General features: G+C 42.0%; 1 protein-coding gene across 1 annotated transcript in view; it reads left to right on the plus strand.

Moving 5' to 3' along the window:
- Positions 1-14,790, plus strand: part of tg (thyroglobulin) — a gene marked incomplete at both ends in the record, with an annotated part of 81,403 nt that extends 66,613 nt beyond the window's left edge. The window contains 11 exons of the mRNA XM_080753906.1: positions 631-835; positions 2,172-2,259; positions 2,524-2,674; positions 3,228-3,430; positions 4,662-4,826; positions 6,659-6,811; positions 8,494-8,681; positions 10,645-10,749; positions 12,299-12,439; positions 13,275-13,468; positions 14,702-14,790. Of these exons, the coding sequence (XP_080610032.1) occupies positions 631-835; positions 2,172-2,259; positions 2,524-2,674; positions 3,228-3,430; positions 4,662-4,826; positions 6,659-6,811; positions 8,494-8,681; positions 10,645-10,749; positions 12,299-12,439; positions 13,275-13,468; positions 14,702-14,790 (1,682 nt within the window). The remainder of the gene's footprint in view (positions 1-630; positions 836-2,171; positions 2,260-2,523; positions 2,675-3,227; positions 3,431-4,661; positions 4,827-6,658; positions 6,812-8,493; positions 8,682-10,644; positions 10,750-12,298; positions 12,440-13,274; positions 13,469-14,701) is intronic.
- Positions 14,791-20,646: the final 5,856 nt, after the last annotated feature.

Genomic DNA, 20,646 nt, shown 5'->3' on the forward strand with positions numbered 1-20,646 from the left:
CCACTTTCCTACCCCTTGTGATGCCCCTGGCCCTGTGTACAAGGATTCACTGTGGGCCCCCCTTGAAAAGCTCTTCATGCGGAGAAGGAGGTTTCAAGGCCCACCTTGAGCCCTAGTAACTCTGTCCCACAAAAGCACACAAAAGGGTAGATCTACTATTTGTGGGCGAATGTTCTGCCGAGACTTATTTAACACCAGTCATTGTGAAGTACTATATATAATACTGAAGGCATAGGTGAATATGATTTTAACCCTTTATGAGCTGGAACGCATCTGTGTTATGTTAGATTTGAACCACTTTATCCATTATTTTATACTTTGGCTATTAAAGAAATAGCAGATCTACAAGCTCGTAGCGCGGCACCGAGTGCCGCGCTATGAGCTTGTCTTCTAAGAATGTCTTCTAAGTCCTTCTAAGGTTTTTGAAAAAAAAAAAAAAAACTATCATCAGTGCTTCTCAAACATTTTCATGTCAAGGACCTCCAGAATAATATGTACTGTATTTAGCCACCGACCCCCATCTCAAAATATGTTGTTCCAGGGACCCTCTAGAAGCAAACATTTGAATGACAAATAGATATTCAAAGATTTGCAAAAAAAAAAAGTTTGGTTTTATTCATTCGTTTCCAGAGCGGTTGCCGTTGGTCACGTCCGTGGCGATCCCCGGTCACGGAACGCTACGGGGCGTCGCCGTGGAAACCCCCCTGGGAGCAGACAGGAAGCAGGTGGTCCAGTACCTGGGGGTCCCGTACGCCCGTCCACCAATCGGACCGCTGCGTTTCAGACCGCCCCAGCCTGCGGATTGGACGGGGACCTGGGATGGCAGCAAACGCCGGTATACTGTCTGTCTGTCTGTTTGTCTGTCTGTCTGTCTGTCTGTCTGTACTTCTTGTATGGTCAGATGTTCAGTTCAACATCATATAGATAGAGCATCGCAACGGAAGTGGTTTACTGGGGTCACTTAAAAATCTCCCATTCATCTTCCCCAAAGATGTTTAGCGATTTTCAAAATGTTCTTTTCATAGAAAGAAAGGTTTTATGGTCATGAGTCCAATCCAATCCAATTCAATTTATTTGTATAGCACGTTTTACAAACACAGGGTTTCCAAAGTGCTGCACAGTACAGGTACATAAAACAATGAGAAAAAGTAGTCCGTAATGGTAAACATTTTGATAAGAGTAAAAATAAGATAAAACACATAAAATAATAAACATTAAAAAACACATACAAATCCATAAAAGCAGCAATTAAAAAACAGCTGTCAGCAAGGAGAAAAAATAATGCAAGATAAAATAAAGTAAGATAATTAAAATTATATTAAAACCCAAAGCAGATAAGTCACTGCAATCCTGGATGGCTTGGTACTAGGCTTAACATAATTGTTATGAATATTTTTGTTTATCCAAGGCGCTTTACAGACCCATTCACACACCGATGGCAGAGGAAACCATGCAAGGCAGCAACCTGCTCATTGGGAGCAACTAGGGGTTCAGAGTCTTGCTCAAGGACTCTTCAACACGAACTCTGGGGGAGCCTGGAATCGAACTGGCAACCCTCCATGTTCTAAGACAGCAACTCTACCCCTGACCCACTGCCACCCAGTATAATTACAGCCTTACGTTAGTTTGTTTACTGTTGAGTGAGAAAACAATGTTGCACATTAAGTTAATCATCTGGGGACCCCCCCAAAATAATTTGTGGACCAACCTGGGGGTCCCGACACACTGGTTGAGAACCATTGTCATAGAGGATATTCATTCATTCAAACCTTTATTTATTATCGAAAGGACACAGAAGTTGACCTCATTTGCAGTGTACCATTTCATTTCACATCAATATTTAGATAAAAAAGGTAACTAAATAACCCCCCCCCCCCCCCCCCCTTCGTGTGATACAACACGTTAAAAACAGTAGACACCTGTAACCAAAGATTTCAAATTGACTGTATGTTACGGGAGAACAGATCTTTAGTTTAAGCTGTAGGTCATTCCAAGTGGTTGGGGCACTAAAACAAAAGGCTGTTTCTTTCCCCAGTTCAGTTTTACTTTAGGGAACCTTTAGCATGAGCCAGTCATGTTTCTGAGCTTTCCTTCTCTGAACAAATATAGTCTGTCTGTCTGTCTGTCTGTCTGTCTGTCTGTATAACAGTACATGTCTGTGTGTCCTGCAGTCCTAGCTGCATTCAACCAGGTGATGTTCAGTCTGCAGCCTCCAGTGAAGACTGTCTTTACCTCAACGTCTTTGTACCGGTTGGCCTGGTGAGTCTGTGTATTATTACTACTACTACTACTACTAAAACTAATACAAATACTACTACTACTACTACTAAAACTAAAACTAAAACTAAAACTAAACTGATGACACAGTTCTCCGTCCTGATTGGATGAAATTGCTGACTCACCTGGAAATATATTCTATAGTCGCTGATTACATGTATAACAGAACATTTAACAGAAAACTGTGTGTGTGTGTGTGTGTGTGTGTGTGCGTGCGTGCGTGCGTGCGTGCGTGTGTTGTGACAGTCTGGTCCTGTCCCTGTGTTGGTATTCTTCTTCAACCCCTCAGCCAATCAGAATCCAGGACTGCTCGATGGCTCCACCCTCTCGGCTGTGGGAAACATCGTCGTGGTAACGGCCAACTACAGGACAGCTGCACTGGGCTTCCTCAGTACAGGTGCACACACACACGCACGCACGCACGCACGCACACACACACACACACACACACACACACACACGCACAGATTTACATCGTAGTGCAACAGTGTGATGCTATGTTAGGTTGTAGATCTTGGAAAGAGATGCCATTCGCAATGAGTATAAATCCCACCAAAGATGCTTACTTTAGGAAGATAGCCCATTAGTCGGGGGCGTTAGGGTTTTTTCGCGCGAATCAGTCTAAAAGCGCCACATTTTGCACAGATATATCCCAGGGCTTGCTCTAATGATTTAGCTAGGGCACCCGAGTCGGCGACCTTCGGGGTCGCCACAGCGGCCAAATCAAGTTGGGCTCCAATCTACAAGCTCACAACCCATCGCGTTGCGTTGTGAGCTTAGTATTTTTACTTTTGGTACTTTAATTACATTTTGATGCCAATACGTTCGTACTTTCACTCATGCACATTTTGAATTCCAGGCTTTTACTTGTAAGGGAGCATGTCTATGTGGCAGCATTGATACTTTTACTCAAGTAAAACATCTGAGTACTTTTTCCATCACTGTGTCAGGGTCAGAGGAGCTGTCCGGGAACTACGGTCTGGCCGACCAGGAAGCGGCTCTGCGCTGGGTCAAAGGTCACGCGTCTCTGTTCGGCGGGGACGGCGCCAGGGTGACGGTGGGGGCGGAGCGAGGAGGCGCTGACATCAGCAGCCACCTCCTCCTCTTCTCCTCCTCCTCCTCCTCTCCTCTCTTCAGCCGCATGATACTGATGGTGAGGACAGTGGTTTGAAGCAGGTGTTCTCAACCTGAGGGTTGGGACCCCCAGGGGGGTCCCCAAATTATTTTGGGGGGACCCCAGATGATTAGATGTGTGTGCAACATTGTTTTCTCTCTCAACGGTAAACAAACCAACATGAAGTTTAAGTGTATAGAGGATAGCTGCGCATTTCTATAGTGACAATTTAAGGACTTTTTAATGCCTCTAAACATTGGCCAAATTGTACAATATTAGAGGCAGAAATTGTGAAAATAGCAGATCTACATGCTCACAACGCCTCGCAAGATCTGCTATTTTCACAATAGAACCGTGTTGTACAAATTGTAATGCCTCAACTCTTAGTGCTCGTCAGGGTGAGGGGGGTCCCCAGTTAAAATATGATTATTTTGGGGGTCACGGCCAGAAAAGGTTGAGAACCACTATGGTAAAGCACCCAAGGGGGTCCCCAAATGATTTTGGGGGGTCCCCAGATGAGGTTGAGAACCACTATGGTAAAGCACCCAAGGGGGTCCCCAAATGATTTTGGGGGGTCCCCAGATGATTTGTGATTATACCACATGCAATAAGGTAACATTCGCTGGAATGCATAGAGGTGCATGTCCCAGAGTCCGTCTCTCTGCGCGCAAGTGAACAACCGAAGGATGTGAATGTAGCCCCACCAAAACCTGAAGTTTGGGTTGTCGTCAATAAACATACAGCAGGGAGGGTAGTGGAGAAGAGATCCAGTAGAACTGAAAGACAAGTCATTTTATGTTTGGTTTGCTCTGAAAATAGCAGATCTACAAGCTCACGACGCGTCACGTTACGACACGTGAGCTTGTAGATGGGCTATTTTCAGCGTATAAGCAGATGTAAAATCAGCCATTATGACGCCTGCCATTTGTTTTGTTTTGTTGTTTTGTTTTTTAAGTCGACTAAAATCTTACGATATTTAGTCGACTAAAACTAGACTAACACTAAAACATTTCACATGACTAAAACCAAATGAAATTGTACGTGACTAAAACTAAATAAATATCTGCTGTCAAAATCAACACTGCTTCAAGGCTCATTAAATAGATCAGTGGTTCTCAAAGTGGAATCCAGGGACTCTGTGGGTTCCTTTAGGGTGTCTAAATTGACCCATACTAGTTTTGACATTTGAACGTTTGAGAAACACTGACATAGATGATGATGATGATGATGATGATGATGATGATAGTGACGACGGTCCTCCTCGCCACAGGGGGGCAGTGTGTTCTCTCCGGCGGGGGTGCAGTCTGCGTCCAGATCCAGACAGAAGGCTGTCCAGCTGGCCACGGAGCTGGGCTGTTTGACCTCCGATGACCTCAGCATGGCCGCCTGCCTCAGGCGGAGCCCCGCGCACACGCTGAACGCTGCCCAGACCAAGGTAGGGAGCGGTGTTGATTTCGTCGACTAAAACTATGACGAAAAATGGCGACTGTGTTTTTTTCACGGACGAAAACGAAATAAAAACTAAGCTGTGATGACTAAAACTACGACTAAATATATTGACAATTTCGTCAACAAAATAAAAACTAGACTAAAACGTTAGGGAGAAGAAAGTCATTTGCTCTCAGGTGTTGCTTACTGAAAATAGCAGATCTACAAGCTCACAACGCGTCGCGCTGCGACGCGTTGTGAGCTTGTAGATCTGCTATTTTCAGCATGGAACGAAGTGTAAAATCAGTCATTACGATGCCATCAAGGCCTGCCAAAATACATTTCAGTTGACTAAATCAGCTGTAGATTTAGTCAACTAAAATCTCATGATATTTAGTCGACTAAAATTAGACTAAAACTAAAACTTTCCAGGTGACTAAATTATGACTAAAACTAAATGACATTTTATTCAAAAGACTAAGACTAAAACTAAATCAAAATTTGCTGTCAAAAACAACACTGGTAGGGAGCACATGAAGGAGGCACACATCCTGGCACGTGCACGTAAGCCCCTTTTCCACTGACATGGCCCCACACCACACCACTCCACACTAGGGCATTCACCAAATATTCGAATATTCGAATTTTTGAATATCAAAGTCACTATTCAACGTTGTTCACCGAAGTCGAATTTTTGTTTATTTTGTATTTTTTGTATTGTTTTCTCTTTAAAAAAATATATAGTTTATAAAGCGTGGCTAGATAGGAAGTCATAAGAATGAGCTGTCAATGCCCCTGGTGGATGAATTTGTTAATGCTCTACAGAGCATCGCAGTGAGGTGTCGGAAGTAAACGTCCCATTCATTTTCACCATAGGGTTTTTCATTATCAGCCACAAAGTCGTAGCAATTCAATGTACACTTACCACTAGGCTGGTGGTTGTAAAATGGTTCTATATGCTCCTGTAGAACCCCCGAGTATGTATGCAATCCCTCTAGTTTTAGTAAAAACAGGTTTTAATCAAGATCACACTGAGATGTTGCGCGGCTCAACTGTTCTTACAGGCTGCGTATGTAAAGACCCCACCTGCATCTGATTGGCCTGGCAACTTCAGTATGTGTGACGCAAGTGGAAGCGATGCACATCGCTTAAGGTTCACCCCCCAAAATGACTTATTTTCTGTCAATTAATGTACACACCCCATGAAGCCTTTAAATGATGGTAATTTTTGAGCGGTGGTCACACCGTCTCCTATACTTAGACTCCTAGACTGTGTCCGCATGTAACTTTGTAGGATGAGCTGCAATACCGCTGGGTGACCAGTGGCAGGCCTGTGTGACCAAGGGGCGCTGTTGAGCAAGCCAGGCACACACGTTAGGAAACTTAACTTCGAAATGAACTGCTCACATCCACCGCTCACTTCAAACATGGGTTTGATTTTTTGTTTTTGTTGTATTCCCAAAGCCAATAATCTGATGACCGACAATGACTGGTGGAATTTATCCAGACAAGAGAATCTTGAAATCTCCAAGAATGAAAACACTGCCCTAAAGACTTTACTGCATGTCTAATTGATAGAAACCTTTTTGGGGCAAACTACCCCTTTAAAGTTGCACGGCACCTTCAACTGTGTGTGTGTGTGTGTGTGTGTGTGTGTGTGTGTGTGTGTGTGTGTGTGTGTGTGTGTGTGCGTGCGTGTGTGTGTCTATGTGTGTGTGTGTGTGTGTGTGTGTGTGTGTGTGTGTGTGTGTGTGTGTGTGTGTGTGTGTGTGTGTGTGTGCGTGTCTCTATGTGTGTGTGTGTGTGTGTGTGTGTGTGTGTGCGTGCGTGTGAGTGCAGTTGCTAGCAGTGAGCGGTCCTCTTCAGGCATGGTCTCCAGTGGTGGACGGAGCGTCCGTGTCTTCTGTCCGTCCTCCGAGTGTCCAGACACCAGACCTCCTCCTGGGGACCTCCGTGCAGGACGGCCTGATCGGCAGGGCCAGGAGGATTAAGGTTGGTTCTGCCCTAAAGACCCATTAAAGACCAGAGGACGATTGTACAGAATGCCTTCAAAAAAACTGTTTTCTGAAAAAATAAACACATTCTAATATTGGTGGTATACTCCAGTGGTTCTCAACCTCTTCAGGCCGCGACCCCCCGAATAATCATATTTTAACTGGGGACCCCCCCACCCTGATGAGCACTACGGCATTACATTTTGTATAACACGGTCTATTGTGAAAATAGCAGAGCATGTAGATCGGCTATTTTCACAATTTCTGCATCTAAAATTTGACAATTTGGCCAAAAGATTTATTAAAGGGGACATATCTTAGGTCAGTGGTTCTCAACCTTTTCAGGCTGCGACCCCCAAAATAATATTTCAACTGCAGACCCCTACCCTGACAAGCAAGGAATTGTAGGAGATGGCATTACATTAGTTTGACTACATCTGTTCCATTGTGAAAATAGCAGATCTACATGCTCACAATGCCCCAGAGGCGTTGTGAGCATGTAGATCTGCTATTTTCACAATTCTGGCCTCTATTATTTGACAATTTGGCCTATTTTTGACCAGAGGTACTAAGATTTGTTAAACTACTCTTACATTCATTGTCCAAATGAAAAGTAACAAGTACTAGTATTTACTTTAAAAGTACAGATCCTAAAAAAACCTACTCTTGAGTAAATACTTGAGCACTTTTACTTGAGTATTTTCCACCTCTACTCTATACACTTAAACTTAACTTTGTTTACTGTTGAGTGAGAAAACAATAATCTGGGGACCCCCCCCAAAAAGATTTGGGGACACAGGAACCACAGGTTGAGAACCGTTGCCCTAAAGACCCATTAAGACCCGAGGACGAGTGTACAAAATGTCTTCTAAAAAACTGTTTTCTGAAAAAATGCACATTCCAATATCGGTGGTATACTCTAAAGCCGGCCATACATTACATGATAATCGGGCCCGACTGAATCGGATAGAATTAAACACTACAGGATCATTTTTTCAGATTATTTGACCAGATAATCTAAACGGGCTCACACTAGCCGTTTTGAACAGTCGGGCGAGGCAGAGGGAGAGGTGGAGAGAAGAAAAAAAGAGATGGATCTGTCACTCAGATGTATGCTCAGAGACTTGTCAGTCAGATGTATGCTCAGAGACTTGCGTCTATCAGCGGCTGCTGTACCTATTTTCTCTCAGTCCCCTGCTGCTGTTCCAGTCTTCCAGACCAGTACTGATCCAGGAAAATATCAAACATTTTTGAAAAGAGTCGGGCTACCCCCGATCGTCCTCCGAGCCACTCGGCTGGGCTCCGAGTGGATCTGTGAGACCTCACGCTAGACGACATTCATGACCGATAGTCGGGCCCATTTCAGTCGGAGGCAGTCCGATTGTCGGGAGGGTAATTAAATAGCCCGATTATCGGTTAGTGTAGGGCCGCCTTAACGCAGTGTTTCCCAAACACTGGGTTTATGGGTCCCTCAATGTTTTGTTTCCGACATTTTGTTTTTAAGCGCAAAAATTATGCTTCATCGCGACACATTGTGAGCTTGTAGATCTGCTATTTTCAAACATTATGTCTATATTGCGGTATTGATACGTTTGATACTTATAAAAACGTGCATACTTTTTTCCACCACTGCTTGTACTTGATTTTTGTCTAACGAGATATTCAATCGATCACACACAGGACTTTGAGGTCCTCCAGGGCAGGCTGGACGGCAAGACGGCCTTCTACGAGGCCCTGAGCAGCTCCCTGGGAGGAGAGGCGGGCAGCGGGCTGGTGAAGGAGGCTGCCTCCTGGTTCTACAGCCTCCAACACAACCCCTCACCGGCCGGATACAACCTGTTCTCCCAGGCTCTCAACAACGCCACCAGGTCAGCACCCAAGATGTCACACGTAGGCAGTGTTGGGGAAGTTGACCCATTCAGGCCTAGCATTATTGAACGCTTTAACCAGTGAAAAAAATAGCAGATATACAAGCTCACAGCGCGGCACCGAGTGCCGCGCTGCGAGCTTGTAGATCTGCTATTTTTGAAAAAAGTCGTGAAAATGTGTGCAAATATTTGAATATGTGTATTTTCAAAGCGAACGTTTGTAACACAAATTTTGCCTCTGGGGGGGTCCCTGGAACTAGATATTTTGAGATGGGGGTCCGTGGCCAAATAAATATCATTTTGGGGGTCCTTCACATGAAAAGGTTTGAGAACCACTGACATAGTAGTCTCTCAAGAACAGACTAACTGAGCTCCAGTTGAAGTGAAAAGGACCTTTTCTTTGACGATGGCTAGCCAGATTGCTGACATAGAAACAGGTTTTTCAAAAAACCTTATAAGGATTCAAAAGACAATCGGGTCAAAATTCTAATTGTCACGATTTTTCATAAAATAGCAGATCTACAAGCTCGCAGCGCGGCACTCGGTGCCGCGCTGTGAGCTTGTAGATCTGCTATTTTTCAATAGTTAAAGCATAAAATAATGATACACAATAATATGTACCCGTTCTAAATGTGTTAAAGTTACATGTAACTGAGTTACGTAACTAAGTTACATTTTGCTGTAACTTGCTGGTAACTACTGAGATACTTTTTGTGTCATTTTTGGCTCAAGTTACAAGAAGTTACAAGCGAAGTTATAATTTTACATTTAAGTTTTGTTAAGATTGACGATCAACAACGCCACCAGGTCAGCACCCAAGATGTCACACAATATTGGTACCTTGCGACAGTTGAGGTGCTATAGGCCAGTGGGTCTCTACCTTTTCAGGACGCAACCCCCAAAATAATCATATTTTAACTGGGGGACCCTCAAAATAATCATTTAACTGGGGAATCCCCCACCCTGACGAGCACTAAGGGGCCTTTTCCACCGGCAAAGAACCGGTTCCAGAACCAGTGCCGGTTCAACTTTCTTGGAACCTTGGTTCGTTCTTGCGAACCGGCTTGCGTTTCCACCAGATTGAACCATGATTGAACCAGAGGAACCAAGGATTTTGTGGTTCCCGTTCGGAACCAACTTTTACGGTTCGGAACCCAGGGCATAGTTCCGCCAATTTAAAACGAATCCAATACGGAACTAAAACGTCCTATGTTTGGCGGCTGGTTGCACTGTTTTCCCCCCGCGAGGTACCAAAAAGAATTTGTCTACATTGGACCCCATTCGTTTTCCTGTTTGATTTTCTAACCTTAATAAACGTTGTCATAAATACTTTATGGTTCCTGTCGCTAGTGGAAAAACTCCCTTTCAAGCACCATGATATGCGTTTTGTGCAAATATGGTCCCATTTATGTTAAAATTGATGATAAAGTTGCGGGTGGCGTGGCCAACTAAACTGATACTAGCCTGCTGTGTTCTTCTTCGTGTGCTTTATTTCGGGAGGCTCAACACCACATTCTCCCATGTATCCCTGCGGTTCCAAGTGACTGTTGGCAACCAATAGCATTCCTTATGATTCCTGGGGTACCATTCAAACAATGATGGCGACACCCATACAAGGGACAAAAAAAACATCATTTTTTTTTTTTGCAAATGTAAAAAATTTACATAGTGTAAAAAGTGTCTCAGTTTACCCCGCTCTCCCCTATCTTTGTATCTGCCAGTGTGAACAAGCCAATACGCCTGGGAAGGTTGCGAATCACTGGGCTACAACGACACCTGCTGGTGGTTCTAGTTAACTACGGCTCTAGCTGTGTTGGATGCTAGTATCATGTTTTTTTGTAGGACAGTAATAACCTGTCTGTCTGTCTGTGTGTCTGTCTGTGTGTGTGTGTGTCTGTGTCTGTCTGTCTGTCTGTCTGTCTGTCTGTCTGTCTGTCTGTCTGTCTGTCTGTCTGTCCTCCAGGGATATGTTCATAGTGTGTCCCAGTCTGCAGATGGCTCGTCACTGGGCTAAGAGCAGAGCCAATGCCTTCCTGTACCACCTGCCCGAGACCACTGCCCAGACCAGGTAACTATCAGTCTGTCAGGCACGTGCACGCATAGACATCAAAGGGGGCTTGAGCCCCTGCCCTTTTATACGTCTGTAAAAAGTGCCCTCTCCAGACCATGAATGCAGTTTTTACTATGGTGAAAGAAATGCAAATGCCCTCTTTCCATGCCATACCTGAAGGCAGCATTCAAGACAATTGCCGGTAACATGTCATTAGGTCGAACACGCTTTGGATCGACCACCAAACTCTAACCTTAACCCTAACCCTAACCTCAGTAAAACTATGCCTAACCCTAACCCTAACCCTAAACCTAACCTCAGTAACCGTGACGCGGGTGATTATCTAACCTGCCGACACTCGCGGGTGATTATCTAACCTGCCGACGCTGTTCAACCCAACGGGAGTTCGACCTATGGGGCATTCCCCAGAATTGCCTTGTCCAAACTGAGCGTCTTATGTTGAAAGAATTGCCCTCTCTGTGTAGAAATCCATGCCGTTACGCCACATCTCCAGGATTATGCTTAGTTCAGTGTGGTGTCACACACCGTCGTGCTGCGACGCGTTGTGAGCTTGGAGGTCTGCTATTTTCGATATTTCCACCAAAAGGCCCTTTTAGGAATTTCAGGCCCTGCCTCTCTAACATTCTCTGCACGTCCCTGGTCTGTCTGTCTGTCTGTTTGCCTGCCAGCCTGCCTAAATCACTAGTTCCCAAACTTTTTAGCTCGAGACACAAAATAGTAATATGATGTCTCCTCAAGACCCAAACTAGTGAAAATAGCAGATCTACAGACTAACAACGCGTCGCAAAGTTATTAATTTTATTCGTGGAATTTCTCAGATTTGTATTTATTCCTCAGCTTTGTTCAGACTGCATGAAACCAATCAGACCCCAATCTGGATAGGAAATAAGGTTTGGGTTGACAATGTCAATGAGGTTGTTTGAAGCAGACCGGATTGAACACTGGGTGCACCGCCATTTTTATTGTAGTTTGGAGACAACGGACATAGAAGTTAGAGATTGTGGCTTTAGCTAACTTGTTGACTGGCTTCAATTATGGATGGGACATATAAAAATGTCATATCACGATTATTGTGACAAAAGAAATCACGATTTACGATATTATTCCAAAAAATAGCAGATCTACAAGCTCACAACGCGTCGCAATGCAAGCTTGTAGATCGGCTATTTTTTGGCAAAGACATTTGATAGTCAAAAAAAGACGTATTATAAGTTCCTTATACCAGTTATAGAGGGTTTAAGTGGTACCGGATATGCAGCTCGGCCAATAAAAGGTGACTTGATCCCAGTGCATGACGGAGGACAATATCACGATAAATTAAAGCTCCACGATACGATTATCGTGAGTGTTTTTTTATCACGATGAACGATAATATCGCTTATCGTCCCATCCTTAGCTTCAATTACCAACAGTTAACCCACAATTAACCCACAGTTGTTTCACAGCAAACCAATACATTTATACAAACCGTTTTTGCTTTTAATGATGCGATGGTTCTTGTTTTATACTGGTGGCATCAATGTTGATGTAGTGTGTTTGTCTACAGTGCTGATGTGTCGATCCCATTGGATGTTCAGCTGGTGTTTGGAACTCCTCTTCAGCCAATCAGCTCACAGCGTTTCACATCCACAGAACAACGCCTCTCTCTGGCAATGATGGCTTACTTCTCCAACTTCGTCAAGACTGGGTACGGTCACTACTACCCAGTGTTATTTTGAATAACACACCAGTTAGTCTTAGTCTTACGATCGAGGGCTTGGAGCGCAAAGGGCCTAAGTGACATTTTCATTTTTTTCACAGGACGGCTTTCCATTGATTGTAATTATTTAATCAATCTATACTTTAATACAGATTAGGCTTCAATGAATGTATTTTAAATTATACTTTTTTAATGTTGTTTGTAGTTTAATTATTACAATCAATGAAAAACTGTCCTGTGAAAAAGATGAAAATGTCACTTAGGCCCTTTGCGCTCCAAGCCCTCGATAAGCATCTAGGGTTTTTTAGTCTTAATGCAGTGTTAATTTTGACAGCAAAGTTTTTGTCTTAATCTTTTGAATAACACACCATTTAGTCTTAGACTCTGACCATTTAGTCTTAGGCTCTTAGTCTTCTGAAATTGTTTAGTTTTAGTCTCAGTCTTAGGACTAAATATCAACAGTCTTGGTCTTAATCAACAAAATTAACACTGCTACTACCTACCTACCTACCTGCTTATGTATTTACTACAAGGCTACCTATTAAGTAAATAGCACCAAAGGCCGTGCAGCCCATAGGTCAGGAGCATATCTCCTGTTAGCCCAAGGAATGTATAGTAAGTGAATGAGACAAACTTTCAGCAGCTGTCAAAAATCCCCCTACGGATTTTGCCAATGGAACCATGGATTTTCTGATTTGTTATACTATGAAGTTTCCAAAAATATATAGTTTTCAAAATCCCCCGAAAATGTGACATATTAAACTGGACTAAATGTCAGCCCCTGCCACTCGCTAACATTCTCTGCACGTTTCCTGGTGTGCAGAGATCCTAACCGGGCCCAGGTTGCGTCCAGGGCACTCCCTGCGCCAGGCCTGCCCCTCTGGTCAGCCGTCCCGCCCCCTCCTGCCCCGCCCCTCTACAAGGAGGTGGAGCTTGAGCTGCGACAGCTCCAGGGTCTGCAGCACCAACAGTGTTCCTTCTGGAATGACCTGGTTCCTAAGCTCACCACACAAACAGGTCTGTATCGGTACTGTCAAACAGGGGCGTCACAGGGGGGGGGGGGGGAGAAGTGGGCCCAAAGTGCAGTGCCCTGGAATTATTTTATACTTTAACTATTGAAAAATAGCAGATATACAATACTTGATATACAATACTTGTAGATCTGCTATTTTTGAAAAGTCGTGAAAATGTGTGCAAATCTTTGAATATATGTATTTTTTTAAGCGAGCATTTGTAACTCAGATTTTTGGGGCAAATCAAGTTGGGCTCCCATCGACTCTCTATACACTGTACTATAGGAGGGAAAAAAAATCAACTTTAGTTTTTTACAACAAGGGTTCATATTTTAGATTGTAATTAAAGAATATAAAAGATGAGTGTTGAAATTATTATTTCTATTGTTTTAGAGATTCTTATTTCATTGGTTGGGGGCATGCGTACAAGTGGCTAAATATGTAATTTCACACACATGCCCATTCCCAAAATACAACGCAACCTTTCATGGTTAGATGTGACTTATGGATATTCTATATTACCACGAAACAGATAAAGTGCCACAATGGCAAAGACGGTATCTCTCTCTCTCTCTCTCAAAAAAAATAAAAATAAAAAAATAAAAAGAATAACATATTTTTCTTTTCAACAATTTATTATTATTTTTGTTTTGTTTTGTTTTTAGTTCTGTATGTAATGTAATCAAGTCAATTCAATTTATTTCATGATTTTAATTTTAATTTTTCCCTACTTTTAAGTGTATGTTACATGTATGTCAATGTTTACTATGTGTATTGTTTGTATATTGTCTTCTGTGTTTGTGTGTCAAAAAAATGAAAAAATAAAAAATAAATAAAAATAAAAAAAATATTGAAAAAAAGAAAAAAAAAAGATGTGACTTATGGGGGCTAGAAGTGTTACTGTAAATAGCAATAAAGAAACTGCTGGCATATTGTGTCTAAAAAGACATATTTAGCCACTTGTACGCATGCCCACATGCGTACGCATGCCCCACATTTTAGCACGGTAAACGCGATAAAACGATAGAACGAAGCAAATGAAAACATTTTAACACTCACCTTTTCTTTTCCCTAATTACAATCTAAAATATGAACCCTTGTTGTAAAAAAGACAAAGTTGTCCTTTAATCATATGGGGACCCCCGACCCACAGGTTGAAAACCACTGCTTTAAACTACTCTAGTGCATTCTAAACTACTCAATTCTAAAGGCTTGTGATTGTTTCTCCTTTTTTCAGCTGAACTGGGGACGGAGCCTGTCCTGCCTGTAGTGACTCCTACACTACCCTCTAGCCAATCACACACCCAGAAGGATGCCTACAACTAAGCCCCAACCACACCTTCCGATGATCTCAAGTGGCATCGCAGTGGTCACTGCTTGATGTCACAAATATCCTGTCACTTGCTCCTTAGATTCAGAGTAAATGTAAGCCATTTACCATGAGAGGGAGTGGGTTGTTGGCTAATTTACCACTGTTTCAGGGTTGTGGCACGAGGCAAAGCCGAGTGCCAAACAACCCTGAAACAGTGGTAAATCAGCCAACAACCCACGACCCTCGAATGGTAAATTGCTTTTCTACCACTTCTACCATATAAATGAAAGAAAACACAGTTGGAACTTGCAAGCTTATTTAGTTACAATCAACTGCAACACAACAAGTGGGCGGGGTCCATGAGCCAACGCAAGGTTGTTGACTGATTTACCACTGTTTTAAGCCAATCAGAATCCAGTATCTGAACATGTGGCCACAAAAAGTGGTAGAGACATTCATTATAGCACTGTTTCTCAACTTGGGGTCCGTGGACCACCAGAGGTCCAAATAGACCTTTACGTGTCTGAAACTCTGAGAGTGTACAAACACAACCAATTGAATACACTCAAGAGTTTCAGATAAAAACCCAAGGTTGAGGACCAGTGGAATCTCTTATTTCATCTGAAGTGTTGCTGATTATTGTTCCTGTCTCCTTGCTGTCATTGTAGTGAAAAAAGCATTATAAAAATAAAAAAAGCATTTCAAACCCATCGGACCGTCTGTCTTGTTGTGAACAGAGCATTGTTGTGGAGTAGGGCACTCACCAAATAATTGAATATTCGAATATAAAAGTCACTATTCGACGTTGTTCACCGAAGTCGAATATTTGCTTATTTTTATTTCTTTATTGTTTTCTCTAAAATATATAGTTTATAAAGCTTGGCTAGATAGGAAGTCATAAGAATGAGTTGTCAATGCCCCTGGTGGATTAATTTGTTAATGCTCTATACCAGGGCTTCTCAAACCTTTTTAGGCTGTGACCCCCAAAATAAACATATTTGAACTGGGGACCCCCACCCTGACAAGCACTTGGAATTGTAGGTATTACATTTAATGCGACTCGGTTCTGCAGATACATATTGTGAAAATAGCAGATCTACATGCTCACATGCTCACATGTAGATCGGCTGTTTTCACAATGTTTGCCTCTTGCTTACTTAATATTTGACAGTTTGGCCAGTCCTGTCGAATATTCGACTATTTGAATACTTTGAGGTCGAATAATTCGAATACTAAAAATCACTATTTGTGAATGCCCTACACTCAAGAGTTTTAGATAAAAACCCAAAGTTGAGAACCACTGGAAATCTCTTATTTTGTCTGAAGTGTTGCTGCTTATTATTCCTGTCTCCTTGCTGTCATTGTAGTGACAATAAAAAAGCATTTCAAACCCATCAGATCGTCTGTCTTGTTGTGAACAGAGCATTGTTGTGGAGGACAAGCAACTGTTATCAGTGAATGAGGGAAAATCTCAATAGTCCGACATCCCATTAGTCTGAATTAGGGTTAGTGTTTAGGCATAGTTTTACTGAGGTCACAACGCTACTCACACAAATGATAATACGGGTTGCCAAGCGTCCAAAAATGACACCTATGGTTTCATCATGACATCAGTGATTCCTAAACTGCTCAAGAGGAGAAATTAGAAGTTTGGCCGGGACCCAAACTAGTGAAAATAGCAGATCTACGGCAGATCTAGCTGAGCCCCCATCCATCTAGCTGAGCCCCCATCCACTCAAACACACAACACACAGCTGTTACAGAACATTGATTGCTTATTTCTGTCTAGCTTTATGTTGTCACAGACTAGTTAATAGTGAAATATAAAATATGAATGAATGAATGAATGAATGAATTTATTTTCATGTGTGGCTGCCTTTCACAGCTCGTCCCTTACAGGATTATTCAGACAATTTAAAGGACATTGTTTTTTCCAGTGCCAACATGCTGACACAAAAATAAATAATGACATGACAATGTCATACTGTATACATGCCTGATCAATAGTTCAGAATCTCAATTTTCCAATGAGAGAGTGGAGGGCAAGAGGGAGTGAACATAAGACAGACTTGAATGATAACTTACAAAGAACTTAAAGATTAGTCATAAGATCAAGTTATGATCAATCAGTGCCACAATGCGTAAGTTGCTTGGTCTTCTGTCCAGGCTTTATGCATAACATTTTAATTTCTCAAAGAGTGTTTTCTTAAATCACAATCGAATGGGCAGTACAACATTTTGATTGATTGAAGAATTTATTAGAAGTTTGCAATGGAAAAAAGTACAGTTTCATGAATCACTGGTACAAGGTCAACTAAAAGGAGATCCTAGAAAGCCGAGGCTTATTTCCACAGGAACCACACTTTAAGTATCTCATATAACATTGAAAGACAGACGGATAGAACATAGTACTTTATCTAGGATAATATCAGTTTCAAAAGCATAACATCAAATACAAAGGCAGAAAAAAGAAAAGGGGGGGGGGGGGGGGGAAGCATGGGGGCTTAGTCTATTTACAAGTCACGGGTAGCAGCTGTCTGAAGGTGACTTTTCATACCAAAGGATTTCATACAGAAAGTGCGTTTCATCCTCCACTTCACAATATCCACATAGTCTTTGATTTCATTCTGTTCCATGTGTACCATCCCATGATGTGTAGAATATTCCAGAGAAAAACTGCACAGAGATCATATTTTTCACATTCATACACAAGTAACTCGCCATGCCTTCTTGTAGTTAGGGAAAGTTAGCCTATTGCTAGACCAATCTGGGAACTAACTCTAAATCACTAGCTTTCTTCACAAAAGTGTTCATAAAGGTGTCTACTATCACCTCTGAACTTTGTCAAACCCAACTCCCTTGACATACTTTGTGGGAGCCAATCAAAGTTATTGGGTATCCCGAGGGCCTGGGATTAAAGGGGGGAAAATAAAAAATGGCCAATAAGAATGTATGAGGTGTGTAATTGGAGTATTGTTGGGCTGCTGAATCCATTCCAACCATTAGTGTTCAGTTAAAATGACTCCTTGGTCATAAAATAGGCCTAATTGCCTAAGGCTTAGCCAATCATGTCATTCGAGTTCACCTGTGTCCTGTTAGTCCCTATGTTTTAAACCCAGTGTTTGAGTGTTCCTTGTCAGATTCTATCATGTTATCCTGTGTGTTATAATGTGTGCTTACCCGCCTGATCTTGAATATTTTTCATGTACTACTCCAACCTTTTTTTGTTTTTGTATTGCCAATATTATAAAGGTATATGTGGCCTAGTTTATGGCCAAAGAGTCATTTAAACTGATAACTAATGGTTGGAATGGATTCCGCAGCCCAAAAATACCCAAATTACACACCTCATACGTTTATTGGCATTTTTTTTATTTTTCCCCCTTTAATCCCAGGTCCTCGGGATACCTAATAACTTTGATTGGCTCCCACAAAGTATGTCAAAGGAGTTGGGTTTGACAAAGTTCAGAGGTGATGGCAGACACCTTTATGAACACATTTGTGAAGAAAGCTAGTGATTTAGATTTAGTTCCCAGATTGGTCTAGCGTTGCGTATATATATCTGATAGATATATATAGTTACTGTGAATACCTTATTAAACCAAATATTTAAAGATGTGCATAGGGCATTGCCCTCCATATAAGTCACACTTTTAACCACAGCCACTGACACAAACTGGAAAGGTAATGAGCTTTTACCTATTATTAGTTGTGTTTTAGATTACCTTTCTCTATAGAATTCAGCAAAGGCCAGACTCTACAGGTAAGGTTTAATGCTTTAACTATTGAAAAATAGCAGATATACAAGCTCACAGCGTGGCACCGAGTGTCACGCTGTGAGCTTGTAGATCTGCTATTTTTGAAAAATCGTCAAAATGTGTGCAAATTTTTCAATATATATTTTTCAAAGCAAACCTTTGTAACTCAAATCTCTGCTTCTGGTGGGTCTCTGGAACAACATATTTTGAGATGGAGGTCTGCTGCCAAATACATGTCATTTTTACAAAGGATTTAGAAGTCGGGTCAAAGCTCACATTTTCACGATTAGCTGTGTGATTGTATATCTGCTATTTTTCAATAGTTGAAGCATAAAATAATGGTTACAGTGGTTAGAATCTAACGCGACCTTGGCGCGTTCCAAGTCTTTGAGGGTTAAAGACGGGGTGAAATCAAAAATATGTTTTTCACACTTTTAGAGCATATCTGTAGTGATAATATGGCCATACCTAACACTAGATGCCAAAAAAATTGAAAATAAACAATTTGTGTGTATATTTATATCTAAGGTTTATATCTAAATAGGCCATTCTTAATTACTTCCTGTGAACAGAAATTCAAAAAGTGATCACAGAGATTTTGAATATAAATGAACCTTTGATTACATTCACCTGTTTGTTTCCCATTGCTGGCTCCCATTACTCCCATTACTCAGATTTTAAATCCCATCGCCTGAAGGGCTGGTCCCCTCGGATAGGTTCAGAAACACACAGGCTTCCTTTTCAAACTGAAACTTCAAAATAAAATACCCAAAATAGTCATTTCATTGGGTCTTTAAATTACCATTGTGACTTTGATAAGGACTTTTCCCCTGCATGAGTCTGCATGTGTCTTTTAAAACGACACTTTTTAGAAAAGCCTTTCCCACACGCTGTACAACTAAAGCGTTTTTCCCCAGAATGAGTCATCATGTGATATTTTAGATGAGTTTTGTCCCTACAGCCTTGGCCGCAAACTATACACTTTACAAGGGGGCGTTTTGCCCCTGTAATGCCTGTATGAATCATCACGTGATCGTCTAGTCTACGCTTTTGACTATATCCTTTGCCACAAAATGCACAAGTGAAGGGTTTCTTTTGAAGTAGCTTGAAGTAGCTGAAGTACTTTTTCTTTTGGATGTGCGGGGGCTCCGGTTCCTCCTGGATCTCATGCTGTTCAGGTGAATCCTCTTTACACACAGCGAGGTGCAAGGAGTCTAGGCAAAAAGATAAAAGAGAGAGAAGGCTAAATGCAGGGACGTGCTGGGCCCCTGATTCAGCCCGGGAAAAAGAGTTGGAGAGGCCCTCATTGCGTGCTATAGAGAGTGATCTCTCTCCATAGCGCTGCTGCTACTCAAAGATTTGCCATTTCAGATCATGACAAGTGACAAGCCAGTGGGCCAATTACATGAGTTATATTTCGTTGTTGTCGGGTGGAAACCTTGTATGTCCAAAACCATTTTAAAAATGATTTAAACTAGTGAAAATTCACTACTTTTGTGCGACAGCCTTGTATGATGAAGCAGGGCTTTGCTTTGCGAAAAAAATTACAAATTTGAAACTTGGGAGATACGAGGTTTCTGCCAGACAGTGACGATTTACTTACGATTTACATTTTATTTTTATTCTTTTCCTAATGGCCGGCCTGGAATGAACCGGCCGTTCGGGAATTGTCCCGCTTTTCCCAATGGCCAGCACGTCCCTGGCTAAATGTGAAAGAAAATGTACTCATTTATTTACTGCCCCAACCCGAGAATCCTGAGGAAAAGCCGTTGGTCCAGACTGCCGCAGCCCGAGAATTACATTTGATTTCATTTATAAAAACAATCCAATATCGGATCACCGCTCCGCGGTTCCTAAGTACCCTAGAGCAGGGGCTTTCAAAGTGGGTGACGGGGCACCCTGGGGTGCTGTGACGGGCCTGCCGCGAGATCATTTGATAATATTTGGAATTTTGGACACTTGAAAAAATATTTAGTATCATTTTAAACTTGAAGTACAACCTTATTTTCAGTCAGTTCTAACCAAAATGGCTGTTATCTCAATGTTTTCCTCACAACATAATCACTAAAATATCGTCACTGTCGAGCAGAAACCTTGTATCTCCAAGTTTCA

The sequence above is a fragment of the Nannobrachium achirus genome (genome assembly GCF_963921795.1).
Source record: "Nannobrachium achirus genome assembly, chromosome: 2".
Taxonomy (NCBI): Eukaryota; Metazoa; Chordata; class Actinopteri; order Myctophiformes; family Myctophidae; genus Nannobrachium; species Nannobrachium achirus.